We start from the raw sequence: 17,343 nt of genomic DNA, 5'->3' as shown, positions 1-17,343 counted from the left end.
TTCCAAATGCCCCTCCCAGTCTAAAGGCTTTAAGACTTTAAAATTTTGCTTTCATATTTAGGATCCATAATTGTCCACTTCAAATTAAATTTTGCATATAGTGTAGAAATTGAGGGATTGTTTTCATATTGATATCCAGCTTTTTCTGCACAATTTCTTGAAAGTATTTTTTTTCTGTATTTTATTTTATTTTATTTTATTATTTTATTTTATTTTATTTTTGAAACAGGGTCTCACTCTGTCTGCAGGTTCAACTTCCTGGGCTCAAGTGATCCTCCCATCTCAGCCTCCCACATAGCTGGGAATACAGGTGTATGCCACCTCAACAGGCTAATTTTTGTCTTTTTGTATTTGTAGAGACGAGGCTTTGCCATGTTGCCCAGACTGGTCTCAAACTCCTGGGCTCAAGCGATCTGCCCACCTTGGCCTCCCAAAGTGCTGGGATTACAGGCCTGAGCCACTGTGTCCAGCCAAGACTTTCTCTATTCAAGTCCTTTGGCACCTTTGTTGAAAATCAAATGGTCATGTAAGTGTAAGCCTGTTGCTGAGATCTCCATTCTGTTTCAATGAAACCAATTGTTGACTTTTATAGTAAGTCTTGAGTTATATCAATCTTCCAACTTTGTTCTCTTTCTATTTTTTAAACAAATTTTATCACATAATAATTGTACATACTTATGGGGTACAGAGTGAAACATCGAAACAAGCATACAATGTGTAATGATCAGATCACGATAATCAGCACTTCCTTCACTGCAGACATTTATTATTTCCTCGTGCTAGAACATTCAAAATATCTTCTAGCTATTTGAAACTATACAATACATTATTAACTGTTTTCTCTTTCAAGATTACTTTGGCTTTTTCTGGACCTTTTGTATTTTCTCACTCCCAGGCTTTATTGAGGTATAATTGGCAAATAAAAACAATATATTTAAGGTGTACATTTAACATGATATTTTGATATACATATATATTGTAAAATGATTACCACAATCAAGCTAATTAATACAACCATCACCTCAGGTAGTTAGCTTTATTGTGGTGGTAAGAACATCTAAGATTTACTTTTTTGGCCAATTTCAAGTATAAGAAATAATTTCGTAACTACAGACACTATGTTGTATGTTAGGGCTCCAAACTCCTGCACAACTGAAACTGCATGTTTTTGCTCAGCATCTCCCTTTTCTCCCCACCCCCAAATCACTGGCAATCATAGTTCTCTTCTCTGCTTTTTTAACTTCATCTTTTCTGCATTCCACAAACAAGTGCAATCATGCAGTACAGATGCTTATCCACTTATGATGGGGTTATATCCAGACAAACTCATTGTCAGTTGAGAATATCAGGTTAAAACTGTATTTACTAGAGCTAAACTACTGAACATCATAGCTTAGCATAGCCTAACTTAAATGTGCTCAAAACACTTACATTAGCCTACAGTTGAGCAAAATCATCTAACACCAAGCCTATTTATTAAAAAGTATTGAATAACTCATGTAGTTCATTGAACATTACTAAAAATGAAAAACAAAATGGTCATATGGGTACTGGAAGTACAGTTTCTACTGAATGCATATGGCTTTTGCACCATCGTAGCCAAAAATCCCAAATCCAACCATGGTAAGCTGGAGGCTGGCTGTATTTGTCCTTCTGTGCCTGGTTTATTTCACTTAGCATAATGTCCTCCAGGTTCATCTAGGTTGCTGAAAATGACAGGATTTTTTTTAATGCTGAATAATAACATTCCCTTATTATATACAGATGGTCCCTGACTTATGATAGTTCAACTTACAATTTTTTGACTTTATGGTGATATGAAAGTGATACACATTCAGTAGAAACTGTAATTTGAATTTTGAATTTTGATCTTTAATGTTTATTATTTTTATTTTTTATTATTATTATAAAAATTTCCACTGCTTTGGCGCATTCCAGTCTTGGACTCATTGACTCCAGCTAATTAAGATAAAAAAATTGGTATAGAAATTATTGAAAGAACACTCAAAATTCCAGCAATGACCATTGCTAAGAATGCAAGTGTTGAAAGATCTTTGATAGTTGCAAAAATTATGCAAAGTTCCTCAGAAGTTGGTTACGATGCTACAGTCAGAGATTTTGTGAATATGGTGGAAAAAGCAAGTATTGACCCAACAAAGGTTGTGAGAGCTGCTTTATTGGATGCTGCTGGTGTGGTCTCTCTGTTAACTACAGTAGAAGTTGTAGTCACAGAAATTCCTAAAGAAGAGAAGGACCCTGGAATGGGTGCAATGGGTGGAATGGGAGGTGGTATGAGAGGTGGCATGTTCTAACTACTAGGATAGTACTTTACCTTTATTAATGAACTATGACAGGAAGCCCAAGGCAGTGTTCCTCACCAGTAACTTCAGAGAAGTCAGTCGAAGAAAATGAAGGAATGGCTGACTGATGTTTAAGAAATCACTGTAACCATCAGTTACTGGTTTAGTTGACAAAACATATAATGGTTTACTGCCATCATTGTTCATGATTACAGATAATTTATTTTGTATTTTCGAATAAAAAGACATTTGTATATTCCTGATGCTGGGTATAAGAGCCATGTACCAATGTACTGCTTTCAACTTAAATCACTGAGGTATTTTTACTACTATTCTGTTAAAATAAGGATTTTGGTGCTTGCCACCACCAGATGAGAAGTTAAGCCGCCTTTCTGTGGAGAGTGAGAACAATCGTGTACAAAGTAGAGAATTATCCAATTATGTGACAACTTTTATGTAATAAAAATTTGTTTAAAGTTAAAAATTTTACCTTTTATTATTATAAAGCTGGATTTTGTTTGATGATTTTGCCTAATTTTAGGCTATTTTAAGTATTCTGTGCATATTTAAGGTAGGTTAAGCTAAGCTATGAAATTTGGTAAGTTGGGGTATTAAATGCATTTTCGACTTATGGCATTTTCAATGTATGATGGATTTATCTAAATACAACCTCATCATAAGTCTAAGAGCATCTGAAATATAACATTCCATTATAGAAACCATATATGTGTGTGTTTGTGTGTGTATGCATATGTATGTCACCATGTTTTCTTTACCCATTCATCTGATGATGGACACTTAGATCGATTATGTGTTTTGGCTATTGTGACAATGCTGCAATGAACGTGGAAGTGCAGATATCTCTTAGAGATTCTGATCTCATTTCCTTTTAATGTACACCTGGAGGGATTGCTGAATTCTATGGTAGTTCTATTTTTAAGTTTTGAGGAACCTTCACACTATTTTCCACAATGACTGCATCAATTTACATTTTCATCAACAGTGTACAGTTTACTTTTCTCCACATCTTCACCAACATTCATTATTTTTTGTCTTTTTGATAATAGGCATTTTGGCACATGTGAGGTGATATTCCATTGTGGCTTTGATTTGCATTTCCCTGATGAGTAGTTATGTTGAGCATTTTTTCATCTAACTGTTGGTCATTTGTGGGGCTTCTTTTGAGAGATGTCTATTCAGGTCCTTTGCTCATTTTTTAAACACATTATTTGTTTTCTTGCTTTTGTGTTGTGTGAGCTTCTTATATACTTTAGATATTGGCTTCTTATCAGATATATGGTTTGCAAATATTTTCTCTCATTCTGTGGGCATATGTTCTCTCTGTTGTTTCCTTTACTGTGCAGAATCTTTGTAGTTTGACACAATTCTACTTGTCTATTTTTGCTTTTTTCCTGTGTTGTCATATGCAAAAATATAATTGCCCAGATCGATATAAAGCTTTTTCCCTATGTTGTCCTCTAGTAGTTTTTTGGGTTTCTGGTCTTAGGTTTGTATCTTTAACCCATTTTGAGTTGATTTTTCTATATGTATGAGATAAGGGTTTAATTTTATTCCTCTGCATGTGGATATACAGTTTTCCCATTACCTTTTATTGAAGAGGCAATAATTTCCCCTTTGAGCATTTTTGATGTTGTTGTCAAGTATCAGTTGTCACAAATGCATGGATTTATTACTGGGCTTCCTCCCTATTATGTTTCATTAATCTAAATGCCAGTACCATGCTGTTTTGACTATTATAGCTTTGTAGTATATTTTAAAATCAAGTGGTGTGATGCTTCCAGCTTTGTTTTTATTGTTCCTTTGTATTGTCATCATATACAACTTAGTGTCATTTGTAAAATAATACAAAAACCTGTTTATTGGAATTGTAGTTGATTTATTTATATAAATTTATTTATAAATAAGGGCAGTTGGCATCTTAATAATATTGAGGCTTGTAATTCACAAATATAGTATATCTCTCCATTTTTTAGACCTTTAATTTCTTTCAGTAGTATTTCAAAATTTGTGGTGCAGACATCTTGCATACATTTTGTGAAAAAGATTCCTAGGTATGTTATGCTTAATGATGCTATTGTAATGGTGTAATTATACTTTCCAGTAGTTTGCTGCTAGTACATAAACATATTTTTATATATAAATCTTAAATTCTGCAATCTTGCTTAATATAATTTGTAGTTGTATTTTAGAATACATAAGATTTTCAATATAAAAAACAATCTAATAGCTGGGTGCATTGATGTGTGCCTGTAGTCTCAGTTACTTGGAGACTAAGTTTGGAGGGTCATTTGAGCCAAAAACTTTGATACCAGCCTGGGTGACATAGTAAGTCCCTGCCTCTAAAATCTCTTAAAAACTAAATCAATCAAGCTAATAGATTTATTTATATCCTGTCCCAATTCTTTATAATTATAACATATTAAATCTATATAAACTATACATTTCATATGAAAATATTTTAATTTTTGCTCTAACTAGAAAAATGAATTTTAAAGAAATTGAGAGAAAAGAATCTTCTATATTTACTCTGATACTATTTCTGATAGTCTCAATTTCTTCCTAAATATCCCAGTTTTCATTTTCCACAGACTAAGGATTTTCTTCAGCACATGTTTTAGTGTAAGTGTGCTGGTGATTAATTTGAATTCTGTTTCACCTGAAAGAGTATGTATTTCACTACTATNTGGGTTCACGCCATTCTCCTGCCTCAGCCTCCCAAGTAGCTGGGATAACAGGTGCCCGCCACCTCACCCGGCTAGTTTTTTGTATTTTTTTCTAGTAGAGACGGGGTTTCACCGTGTTCACCAGGATGGTCTCGATCTCCTGACCTTGTGATCCGCCCGTCTCGGCCTCCCAAAGTGCTGGGATTACAGGCTTGAGCCACCGCGCCCAGCCTTTAGTTGACAGCTTTTTAAAAATCACTTTAAAATATCATTGTGTTTTATTAAAAGCGAGTAGTTATTCAAATAATTGTCTTTTATGAATGTAGTGTTATCATTATTATTTGTAATTTGGCTGTGTTCAAGTTTTTTTTGTTAACCTTTGATTTTCAGCTGTTTGACTATGATGTGCATAGTTCTTTATATATATTCTGCTTGATGTTACTGAGACTCTTGATTTGTAGATTAATTTGTTTCACTAATTTTGAAAAATTTCAGCCTCATTTATTCAAAATGTTTTTAGCTCAACTCACCCTTTCCTCTATTTTGGGGATTATAATTGCACATCTGTTAAATATTTTATACAGTTCTACAAGTCCTAGAGGCTTGCTTTTCCCTCCAATATTTTCTCCATTTTCAAATTGGATAAGTTCTATTAATACACCTTTAAATTGGCTGATTCTTTTCTCTCTAACTTTAATTTCACTGTTAAGCTCATGGTATAAATTTTTTTGAGTTCTCGATTTTTTTTAGTTTTAGAATATCCATTTTGTTATTTCTTATAGTTTCTATTTCTTTGCTGAAATTTCCTATCATTTTATTCATTGTGAGTGTTTTACTTGAAATCATTGAACATGGACATATGAGTTGCTTTAAAATTTTTGTCTGCTAATTATATCTGGGTCATCTTAAAGTTTGTTTTTGTTGACTGTCTTTTCTCTTAAGAATGGGTCACATTTTCCTGTTTCTTCTTGTGCCAAGTAATTTCATATTGTATCTTGAACATTTTGAATGGATTCTGCTGTATTACCCTGAAGAGTGTTGTGATGTATGTTTTTCCCCCTAGTTTATTTTCACAGGCAATTAACTCTGTGAAACTACAACTACAGAAACCTATAAAGCCTGTCTCTTGGGCAGCAGCTTAAATATTACTTTATTTTATTTTATTTTTCTCTAGTGCTGTTTGGAATATGTCCCATATATGTGTGATTCAGGAGTCAACCAAAGATATGTAAAATGTTTATTAGTAAAATTTGGGGATTCTTCTCTCTGGCTTTCTCTTCTCCAGGATTTCCTTCTCACAGTCTTAGCAGCTCTTGTTTCCATAATCTCTGTCCTTTGTTTCTTAAGATTAGAAACAGTGCAGGTTTTCAATGATCACTTTACCTGTCCCAGACTGGAAGCTGCCCTCAGGTTAAAAGGTTTGAAAACTGGAGCTTGACTAATATTTGGTGTTCTTTTCTTCCAGGTGTCAGCTCCTCTCTAGTAGCTGCAAGCATTTGGTCATTCTTAAGGCCCTTAGGTAGAATTTTTTTGTGTGTGTTGTTTTCAGTGTTTATAGTCATTATTACTTGAAAGGGTCAGTTCATAAAAGCTGATTTGGAATCCTAGCTTGATGTTTTTATTGCCTGTATAATCTGTTCTAATGTTTCTTACTCTTGATATTGGTGATTTTCTCTCCTTCTCTCTGTCTCTTTCTCTTGCTCCTGCCCCATTCTTTCCCCCTCTTTCTCTTTCTCTCCTCTTTCCATCCTTGTCATTCCAATTAGTATTTTATTAATTTTTATTAGATTTTTTTATATCTGTCTTTGATAATCTCCTCTATTTTTTCTTTCTTTCTTTTTTTTTTTTTTTTTTTTTTTTTTTTTTTTTTTTTTTTTTTTTTGCCTGTTTCATTAAGTTCTGCTTTCTCTTATTTACTGTATGCTACTTTACTTATGTGTCAGCTAGTGATCCTTTGTTAGCTTCTTAATATGGAAACCAAAATAACTGATTTTTTTAGGCTTTCTTATTTTAAAATATATACCTAATAAAGCTAAAATTTGTTCTTATGATGTGGCTTTTAGGCAGCATCCAGCATGTTTCGATATTTCACACTCTTTATCATCAGAATTCAGTTAAAATATTTTATAATTTTCATTAGATATTTTATTATCTATAAGATCCTCAATCTCTGCTGAAAATTTTTAACTTGTTAATTTTTTAAACACATTAATCAACAGTTATTTTAATATTTTGTCTGATAATTCAAATATCTTCATAACTTACAGATATTTTTCAATTTTCTATTTGTTCTCTTAGTTTTTGTTTACTTTGTCTTGCCTCTTAGGATGACTTGTAATTTATTACTAGGTATATATAAATTTATTTAAATATATAACTTTCTATTTTATTTATATGTAAAATTTTCCTTCTGACAGTTAGTTAGGGAAAGATCACCTCAGTCCAACTTGGGATTGATCTATATTTGCATCTTTGTGAGGTCTGGTCTTTTTCCTGTTTACCATTAATCTTAGGGAGTAGATCCTAGGGCACCTGATTCCAGAGTCTGGGATGTTTCCTAGGGTCCAATTTCCTTGGCAGCCCCTGAACACCAACTTATGTTTTCTAAGCTTACTGATAGTGCACAGCATTCTACTCAGATATTTTTGTTTCTCTTTACAGATTATTGTGATGAGAGATTTTCTTCTCTCCTGGAATTTGCTTCTTCGATTTAACAGTTTTGATAAGTCTCTGATGGCTTCAAAAAAATTTAAGAAAATATTTTATTCTCTATTGTATGCTTGCTCTCAGTGGCTTGATACATGTTAGTCTATCATATACAGAAAGCGGTGTGCTACCTTGATCCTTTTGAATTTGCCCTCTCCTCTAGCAATACTGTTAACTAATTATATTCAGAATATGGCTTGTGCTTTATGCTTTTGATCAAAACTACTTTCAAGTCTCCAAGCCTTTTGTTTATTTGACCACTACCATTCACAAAAAGGCATCTACAATTTATTTTTTCCATGAAGCTTTTTAAAGCATTCCAGATATATGTTATCCTCCTATCTTTCAAATATAATGACATTTCCAGCTCATAATGCTTATGTATCTCATTCACATTTTCTTAAAGAGTATAAATTAACGAATTTAGTTTCCATTAACCAGAAGGGAAGAAAGAAAAACAAGAGTTCCATTTAGGCTTCAGAGGTGGGACAGGGTGTCATTTTAGGTAGAGCAGCCAGGGTAGGCCTCAATGAGAAAGTTACATATGAGCAAAAGACCTGAAATTAACCATACAGATAGCTGAGGAAATAATTTTAGGAGTAGATTACAACCAGTGATGGACCCTAAGTCAGGAGCCAGCCCATCTGATGTACTTAAGGAATGGTGAGGAGGGAAGTGCAGACAGAGCGAGTGACCCAGAGGAAGAGTAGAGGAGATGGGCTCAGATAATTGGGAACCTGTCAAGTAGGGACTTTTAGGACATTCTTAGGCATTTGTTTTTCCTCTGGGAAAAGCGGAGGATTTAGAACAGAAGAGTGATATGATTTGACTTATATTTTAAAATGTTCTCTGACTACTGTATTGAGCACATTTTTGGGGTGTGAGGATATGGCAAGGACAGAAGCAGGAAGACCATAGTCCATGTCACAGATGTGGGAATGTGGCCACTTGGATAAGTGAAGTCGCAGAGTGGGTAGTGAGAAGTTGAATTCTGGATTTTTTTTTTTGTTTGTGAAAACAGACCCAATAAGATGTTCTGGCAGATGAGATATAATGGAAAATACTCCTTGGCTGTTTACATTATTATAATCAATCAAATTTCTAGGCTGTAAATATTATTGCCCCTAAAAATCCTTTTTGTCAAAAGTCATTCTATTTCCTGAACCATTCTGCTGTACCCTCTATGATACCAAGGACTTCATGGCCTTCTTTGGTGAAGGTTGAACTTACCATTCTTACAACTGCAAAGGGTTTCTGAATGTTTTAACCAATGTTTCATTCTGCTGTCATTGATCAAATCACTTTCAGAGTTGGAATGATTCAACTCAAGCCACTAGATGGTGACCTCTACTAAATTTTAATACCAGTGGAAGGCATTTGAGGTATTGATTATATTTACTAAAAATCATACTCAATATTACAATATTAAAATTGAAAGACATGAACATGGCTGTTATTATTAGGCCAAGAAGGGTCAAATGACTTGAGTAAATTACACAACTATTAGCAGGAAGAGCCGGTGTTCATTGAGGGCTTGTTATGTGCCATTTACTTGCTAGTTTTGTAGGTATGTATTACAAATTAGGATGACATATATTTAATTTATATGGCATGCCTTACCAATGTTGGAGTTTTTTCCTTCTGCTTTCAAAAGGAAAGTTATATTTTTAAAAGTAACCATTTGGTCTTATAAGTTGCATTATATTGCAATTATAAGAAGAAAGATTATGGCTCATTTTCTTCTCCTAAGATTGTTGAGAAGTAAGAAGGCAAATCATTTTTTAAAAGCAATATCTGTGCCAATGTCTTTTTTTTCAGTTACATTTTCTTCTACACCAGGTTTTAAAAAAGGATCCCAAAATACATTGTCAAAAGTCTGCCAGAATGGAATTACATATATGAAAATTTAAAGCTGTATCACCAGTAGATGCTGCTTTCATCACATAGTTTCTAAATTCTAGTGTGGGCAGGTCAGAAAAATCATTAACTATAATTAAATGAAAAAAAATGTGTACGAAAGACCACTGCTGTTGTTTGACTCAGCATCTCTTCCTCATTGCCTTTCTTCATTTCTACATTTGCCTTTGCTGTTTGGACTTAAGGGAGCTTAAGAAGTTAGATAAGCATTTTACCACATATCTCAGGAAGTCTTAGAAATTCTTCTGTCAGCAGTATTATTTGTAGGTGTTTTAATATTCTGCAAGGTATAAGAATTAGTGCAATGATTTCTGATACGGTTTGGCTCCGTCCCCACCCAAATCTCATTTTGAATTCCCACATGTTGTGGGAGGGACCCAGTGGGAGGTAATTGAATCATTGGGGCAGGAATTTCCTGTGCTGTTCTTATGATAGTAAGTCAGTCTCACGAGATCTGATGGTTATTATAAGGGGGAGTTTTCCTGCACAAGCTCTCTCTGTCTGCTGCCATCCCCGCAAGGTGTGGCTTGCTCCTGCTTGCCTTCCACTGTGATTGTGAGGCCTCCCCAGCCATGTGGAAGTGTAAGTCCAATTAAACCACTTTCTTTTGTAAATTGCCCAGTCTCAGGTATGTCTTTATCAGCAGCATGAAAACAGACTAATACAATTTCTAAAGTGTGTATTTTACTGACTTTGTGGATTAAAAAGTCATTTTCATGATATGTGTACTCTACTGAGCAAAAGTTAAACAAATCCATATCAAAAGAAATTTTTTTATAATTTTTATAATTTCTGTTGCACCTCCATCTTATCCTACTTTATATTCATTCAAAATTTAAATAGCCTATTATTGTGTGTATATGTTATTCTTATGATTCTCGTGTACATTTAAAATTCATTATTTAATCTTTTTTGGATATCTATATAACCCAATATTTGATGATATTTTTAAGTCATTTCCCCAAATTTTGGGCATAGACAATAGGTTTACAGTATCAAATCAAAGTATTACCAAGCCACAGAAAATGATCATTTTAAATAGGTTTGTTGTCAAATTCCTTTTATGGAAATATTGTTACAGTTTTAGTGCCACAAAATAATCTTTTACTCCCCAAACTGAAACTTGTCATTTAAGAAGATTGTGATGGTTCAATATATTCTATAATAACTTGTCCATTAGAGTTTGGATATTATCTTAGTTTTCTTACATCAGAACAATAATGTATTTTGGAAATAAAACAGTCATCTGAAATTTAAATGTATTTCTCACTCCATCTATTTTGTTGTTTTGCTAATCGCTGTATTTTGTTAATTGCTGTTTTGCTCAATCGCTGTATCTTATTTAATTAATTTATTTTTACTTTTTGTAGAGACAGATCCCATTATGTTGCCCAGGCTGGTCTGGGCTCAAGCGATCCTCTCACCTCAGCCTCCCAAAATGCTGGGATTACAGGCATAAGCCACTGTGCCTGGCCTCAATCACAATAATAGACAATAAATTATTTTTCATTGATTTCATTGATTTAAATAGTTTCTATTTTTTTCTTGAATCTAAAGTTTGCTATTATTCCACTATAAATAACATTTATATTTGGAATATCTGATTTGTCAGAAGATGAGAGTCTCAAAGGGCATACACAGAGACCATGTATAAGGACTCTTGTAAACCTTAAATGCTTTCGTTGACTAACTGAATATATTTTCTCCTTTCAGATTCTGGTTTTAGCTTCATTTTGCTGAAATCAAGGAAATACCTCTTTCTAAATTTTATCTATTATGCCTGCCTATATACTGAGATACTTAGAGTCTTCAGTCAGACTCTAGTAGTGGTTACATACATTTACACACAATAGCAAGGACGTATACTTTGTAAATTTGAGTATTTGTCTTCTCATTTATGTCACACACCAGTGTAACTAATAGTTCCCTAACCAGTGATACTTGCCAATCAGTTATTACAATAAATCAAGTGTTAATTCTACCACACAAACCTTAGCTTCCATTTCAATATCTATAAAATGAGGAATTTATGTCCAACACATTTTTGATTTTGTTTTAGCTGAAACTCCATTTCTGTGCATCCATAGCTGAACTTGTTGATATTTAAAAGTCTCCACTAAAGGCTATTGATTCATGGAAATATATCTGTAGAACACAAAATATTATTTAACCACCATTCTCTCAAGTATTTCTGTTCATAACAGGTTACAAGATACTCTGGTATTGAATCGACAAATTTTTATGCACTTTGTATTGCTTATTTTCATTGTAGATTAATATTTTCTTACCTTACACTTAGAAAATAAATAAATAATTTAGCTATTAATTAAGATGCTTTGGTCTCAAATCCTCACTTGACCTTCACCAGATGTAGGACTATGGGCTTGCTACTTACCTCTCAGTAGCCACAACTATTAAATGGGAATAACACTAGCATTTCCTTTATTGGGATGTTTGAGGATTAAGTGATATAATACACTAAAAAATGTGCCTGGGACCTTTGCCTAAAGCTGTTGTTTTAGAGAATGTTGATATAACTATTTGTACAGATAATTGTGAAAGTAGGACACAATAAATATAGCTTTTCCACAGGAGATAAATGTGACAATATACAGTGTAAGGACACTGAACTATATCCTAAAATTAGACAGCAGTGATTATTCCTTTGTAGTTATTAACATTAGTTTGTTTTGTTATTTCTGCATTCTAGGTAGTCTATATATTATCACAGATTACAACAATATGCTAAAAAGAACCTTGGCAATCATAAAATCTAACTCCTTCATATATATATGTGTGTATATATATACACACACACACATATATATAATGAAATCAGTGGGTCTAAACAAATTCCCTAAAAATCACAAAACATATTACGGACAGAGCTGAGTTTGGAACCCTGTATCAGAGAACTTTTGCCATGTAACTATCCACCCCCAAACATAGTAGCTTAAAATAATAATAATTTGCTTAGCTCACAATCCTGTGGATTGGTAATTTGAGACGAAGTCAGCTTGGTGGATTTTCTGCTGGTCTTTGCTCATGTGTCACAATCATTTGGTGAGTTGACTAGCATCTGAATTATATAGGATGATGCCATTCATATGTCCAGGTTAGCAGGCTCTTGGCTAGGGCTGCAGGGGTTTCTGGGCCATGTGTCTCTCATCATCTGGCAGGCTAGTCTGGCCTTATTTATATGCTGACAATGGCAGGGATCCCAAGAGCAGGAAGGGTGGAAGCTGAGCCTCTTGTAGCTTAGGCTTGAACTTGTATAGCTTCAATTCCATTGCATCCTACTCATCAAAGCAAGTCATGAAGCCCGCCCAGATTCAAGGGGTAGAGCAATAGACTATCTCTTGATGGGAGGAACAGCAAAACTTCTGTGGCTATTTTCTCCCCCTCTTCCCCAGTCTCACAACACCCATCAGCTAATTTTCAGGCTATGGCTCTCTCGATACAGAATATACCTAGATAAGCAATTCGATACGATAGCTTACCTTTCCACTTAGCAGTAACTCATTTTTGTCTAGGAAATGTCGGAGTCTTTATTGAAGATATGATACTTGAAGTGGAGCTTGAAGAATGGGTTTTCCAGACAGAAGATTAAAATATTGAATTCAGATATAAGGAAAAATATGTGGAAAATCACAGAGTTTCAGAGAGAATGACAGGCTTTGGTACAGTGAGAAACCAACATGACTTGTGGATTACATCATGGTGGGGAAATGTGGGGGACCAAGAGGCTAGAGGAGTCTTCTAATATCCAGAGTTTTTCTATACAAAGTGGTGTGGCAAGAGGAGACTCAGTTACCCATTTGCATTTGAGAATATGTATTTAGTTTACAAGAGACAATAAGGTAGCATTTCCGTTAGGAAAAGGCATTTTTCTCCCCAGAAAGGGAAATCTGAACAAATTACAAGTTCTACAAATTAGAGAATACTGGTGTGTAGCACAGACGCTATGGAGGTTCGGGCTACAGGAATTTCATCATCCCAAGGGCATAATAGAAGCATGAGCTGGAAACTGGGAAACAAGAAAGAGCCCAGTAGTCTGCACAGGTCAAGTCATCAAAGAGTCAGAGATATAGGTGACTGTCTGGGAGTTCAGGAAATATGACATAAATCAGTCAGCTGGCCAGATGGTTCTATTCCAGCACTTCCTATCTCAGACAGAGCAAAGGAAGTGAGGCATCATGAAGACTGCAGGTGACAGAAATCAATGTGATTGATGAAAGCAGACAGAGGAAAAGGCAACGTTAAAGTGTTGACAAAATTCTTTATCAATCCAGCACATTAGTTACTACTATAACTCAAAAGGAAATCAACTTTGGGCTACATTTGCAACTCTATAAAAAATGTATGAGCTAAACGCCATAAATTAATGACATCAAGTAAGACTACTTTTATCTTTTATTTCTTAAAGATGATAAAACAGCTTAAGTGACCTGGAATGCTACAGCTGGAAGTGTTATTTTGTATCTTTCTGCTTGAATAAATGGAAGCATTATCAGCTTTCATTTGTTCATATCCACCTAACACCGTCTTCTATTTCCCTGATTCAAAGTATGTTTAAATTAATCAGTATTCTATGAATTACAGCATATATGCTGACCCTTGTTTTTAGTTGAAAACCTATTTAAAAATTGATTTAGTAATTTGTTTTCTTTGTTTCAGAGGACCTTATCATGTCCTTCACCGTATCCATGGCAATCGGGCTGGTACTTGGAGGATTTATTTGGGCTGTGTTCATTTGTCTGTCTCGAAGAAGAAGAGCCAGTGCTCCCATCTCACAGTGGAGTTCAAGCAGGAGATCTAGGTCTTCTTACTCCCATGGCCTCAACAGAACTGGATTTTACCGCCACAGTGGTTGTGAACGTCGCAGCAACCTCAGCCTGGCCAGTCTCACTTTCCAGCGACAAGCTTCCCTGGAACAAGCAAATTCCTTTCCAAGAAAATCAAGTTTCAGAGCTTCTACTTTCCATCCCTTTCTGCAATGTCCACCACTTCCTGTGGAAACTGAGAGTCAGCTGGTGACTCTCCCTTCTTCCAGTATCTCTCCCACCATCAGCACTTCCCACAGTCTGAGCCGTCCTGATTACTGGTCCAGTAACAGTCTTCGAGTGGGCCTTTCAACACCGCCCCCACCTGCCTATGAGTCCATCATCAAGGCATTCCCAGATTCCTGAGTAGGGTGCTTTTGGTTTTTGTTTCTTTCTTGTCTTGTCTTTTATTGAAAGGAAATCATGAATAGGCTAAACAGAATTTTGAGGGCATGGCCCAAATAACTAATGAGTTCCAAGTTGAAACATGGTTGTGCAAGTTGGACATTACAATGTAAAACATATTTTCTTGGAGCACATTTTTCCCCTTTGTTTCAAAAAATGTAATATTTTCTCCCAAGGGTTTTATATTTATGTATTTTGTATTCAATGTGAGGCTTATTAAAAATAGTGATTCTAATGTAAGAATCTGCTGAGATGCATTATATATATTTTAATTAAAATTAAAACTTTAGATATTTGTGGATTACAATCCTCATTTACTTCCAATGTGACTAGAAAGAGAAAAAAAAAATCACTGTGTCACTTTAAAGAAAAATCTTCTAAGGAATTTGGATTTTACTTTCTTTAGAATGACAAGTGAATCATATTGACATTTTACAATGTTGGATTTCTTTTTTTTTTTTTCTTTTGAGACGGGGTCTTGGTCTGTCGCCCAGGCTGGATTTGCTGTGGCATGATCAGAACTCACTGCAGCCTCTATCTCCCCGGCTCAAGTAATCCTCCCATCTTAGTGCCCAAGTAGCTGGGACTACAGGGGTGCACTACCATGCCCAGCTAAATTTTCTTGAATTTTAGTAAAGATGAAGTCTCACTATGTTGCCCAGGCTGGTCTCAAACTCCTAAACTCAAATGATCCTCCTGCCTCGGCCTCCCAAATTGCTGGAATTATAGGCATGAGCCACCATGTCTGGCCAATCTTGGATTTTTAATGGAATATGTGGGCACGAAATGACAGAACATAGGACATTCTAAAGTTCCTTGATTTTACTCATTATGAAAAGTGTGGGACTCAAGCACAGGAAACTGAACTCTTTTGGTGTCATTGGATGTTTCATTTTTGACACTAATTTTTTCTGGACAAACTCTTTATGTGTTTTTCCCAAGAATAGTTATCTACTTTCTTGAGGCAAAATCCTTGGATTTACTAACATGATGATTTACCTTTTCTTCACTGTTGTCGTTACGTTGTTAGAAAGGCAACAGGAAAAAACCCAATTCATTTGGCCTAAAAACAAGCCTCAAGTTTAAAACCAAGCTCACATTTTTCTTAAGGTAAAAATTTTCTTTCTTAAACTTACATCTAGCAACTTGGAAAGCACTTTCTCTGGGGATCTTCTTTTGTAACTTCACAGACAAATAAGTATGAGTCACTGCGGAGAGAGTTTGTTATTGAAATAGATGTTACCCATGAAGAATTCTCCTTCCTGGATTGACTCTTAATCATCAGGCATCATCCCTTGTTGCTTCTCTACGAATCTCAATTCCAACTTCTCTGCAGAGTCTTTGTACAGTGATTAAGCCATGCCAGATGGTCTTTGGTGCACACAGTTATTTAAGAACCCACTTCCACAGGTGGCTGCCCTTGTAAGGAAGGATGCATCCCTAAATGTGGGCACCAGAGAGCTCCAGTAGGCAGATGCCACCCTTCTCATTTAAGGACATGAGTTAACTGGAGTATTACTCAAAAAGCCTGTGGTTCATTTCCAGTATTGTGAATATTTAGTTTATGTGGCCATTTCTTTGTTTCTTTGAACACTGGGATTTTCAATGAAAAGTGCTCTCTTTTCATTTCCTATTGCAGTGGTCACAGCTAATAGTGTCTGAACATGGTTCAAGAATAAGAGATTCCATGTAGCATTTTCTTTATTATTTTCATTTCGCTTACATTACCCATCATTCCTCAAGGACAATTATTCTCAATAATGCTTATAGAAAATGTTCTGTAATTAAACATGCCAGAAAGAAAGAGTGAGGGAAAGAGGGAGCAGGAAGAAAATGGTAGAAAGAAAAGTAAAAGGGAAAAAGGCGAACAGGATAACCAATTTGTTATAAGTTGGCTTTCAACAAAGAAATTTAGCAGCCAAGTAAGATTTCAAGAGAATATTAACTTGGTATCAAGGCTACTTTTTTTTTTTTTTTACTTAAATGTCATCCTTAATGTCTAACATGAAAATCAACAGAGTATGATTTTAGCAAGAATTTATATTGGGAGTAAAAACTGCTTTATATCTCCCAAATTAGGAAGAGAAGACCAGAAATCCTCTGGGGCATTTAACCATCTGGCAGAATTGTTGCTGCACCCTTATCCCAGTTATAAGACAGTCCAAATGACTATTTCCTAAATATTGTGAGTGTATGAAATGTGAAATTAAAGCAAAAACTGGAGACTTTTAATGTTGTATTTCTTCAATTTGAAATGTTTTGTGGATTATGAAATAAAAATAAATTGATGTCAAGTTTTATTCAAAATTCATTTATGAAATAAAGCCAACACTGTTCTAAAAGCAAGGAGTCAAGAAATTATAAAATTCAGATTAAATCAGGAAAACACATTAGATGAAAAATTATACTGCAGAATCTGAGTATTAAAAGTTATTGAATAAGAAAAGTCTCCTTTTTACTTTAGTATATTTAAACCTCATCTAGACTAATTGTAAATGAATGGGACTG

The 17,343-nt window shown here is 34.7% G+C and overlaps 1 protein-coding gene across 1 annotated transcript; it reads left to right on the top strand.

Moving 5' to 3' along the window:
• Window positions 1-567: 567 nt before the first annotated feature.
• MYCT1 (MYC target 1) lies at window positions 568-17,142 on the top strand. Its single transcript, XM_017893774.1, has 2 exons — window positions 568-591; window positions 14,285-17,142. Exon 2 carries the CDS (start codon window positions 14,296-14,298, stop codon window positions 14,794-14,796), a length of 501 nt encoding a protein of 166 aa, XP_017749263.1. The 5' UTR covers window positions 568-591; window positions 14,285-14,295; the 3' UTR covers window positions 14,797-17,142.
• The last annotated feature ends 201 nt before the right edge of the window (window positions 17,143-17,343 follow it).

The sequence above is a fragment of the Rhinopithecus bieti genome, unplaced genomic scaffold (genome assembly GCF_001698545.2).
Source record: "Rhinopithecus bieti isolate Rb0 unplaced genomic scaffold, ASM169854v2 scaffold_24952, whole genome shotgun sequence".
NCBI classification, from domain to species: domain Eukaryota; kingdom Metazoa; phylum Chordata; class Mammalia; order Primates; family Cercopithecidae; genus Rhinopithecus; species Rhinopithecus bieti.
The sequence above is the reverse complement of the archived record's forward strand: the minus strand, read 5'-3'. Positions and strand labels throughout refer to the sequence as shown.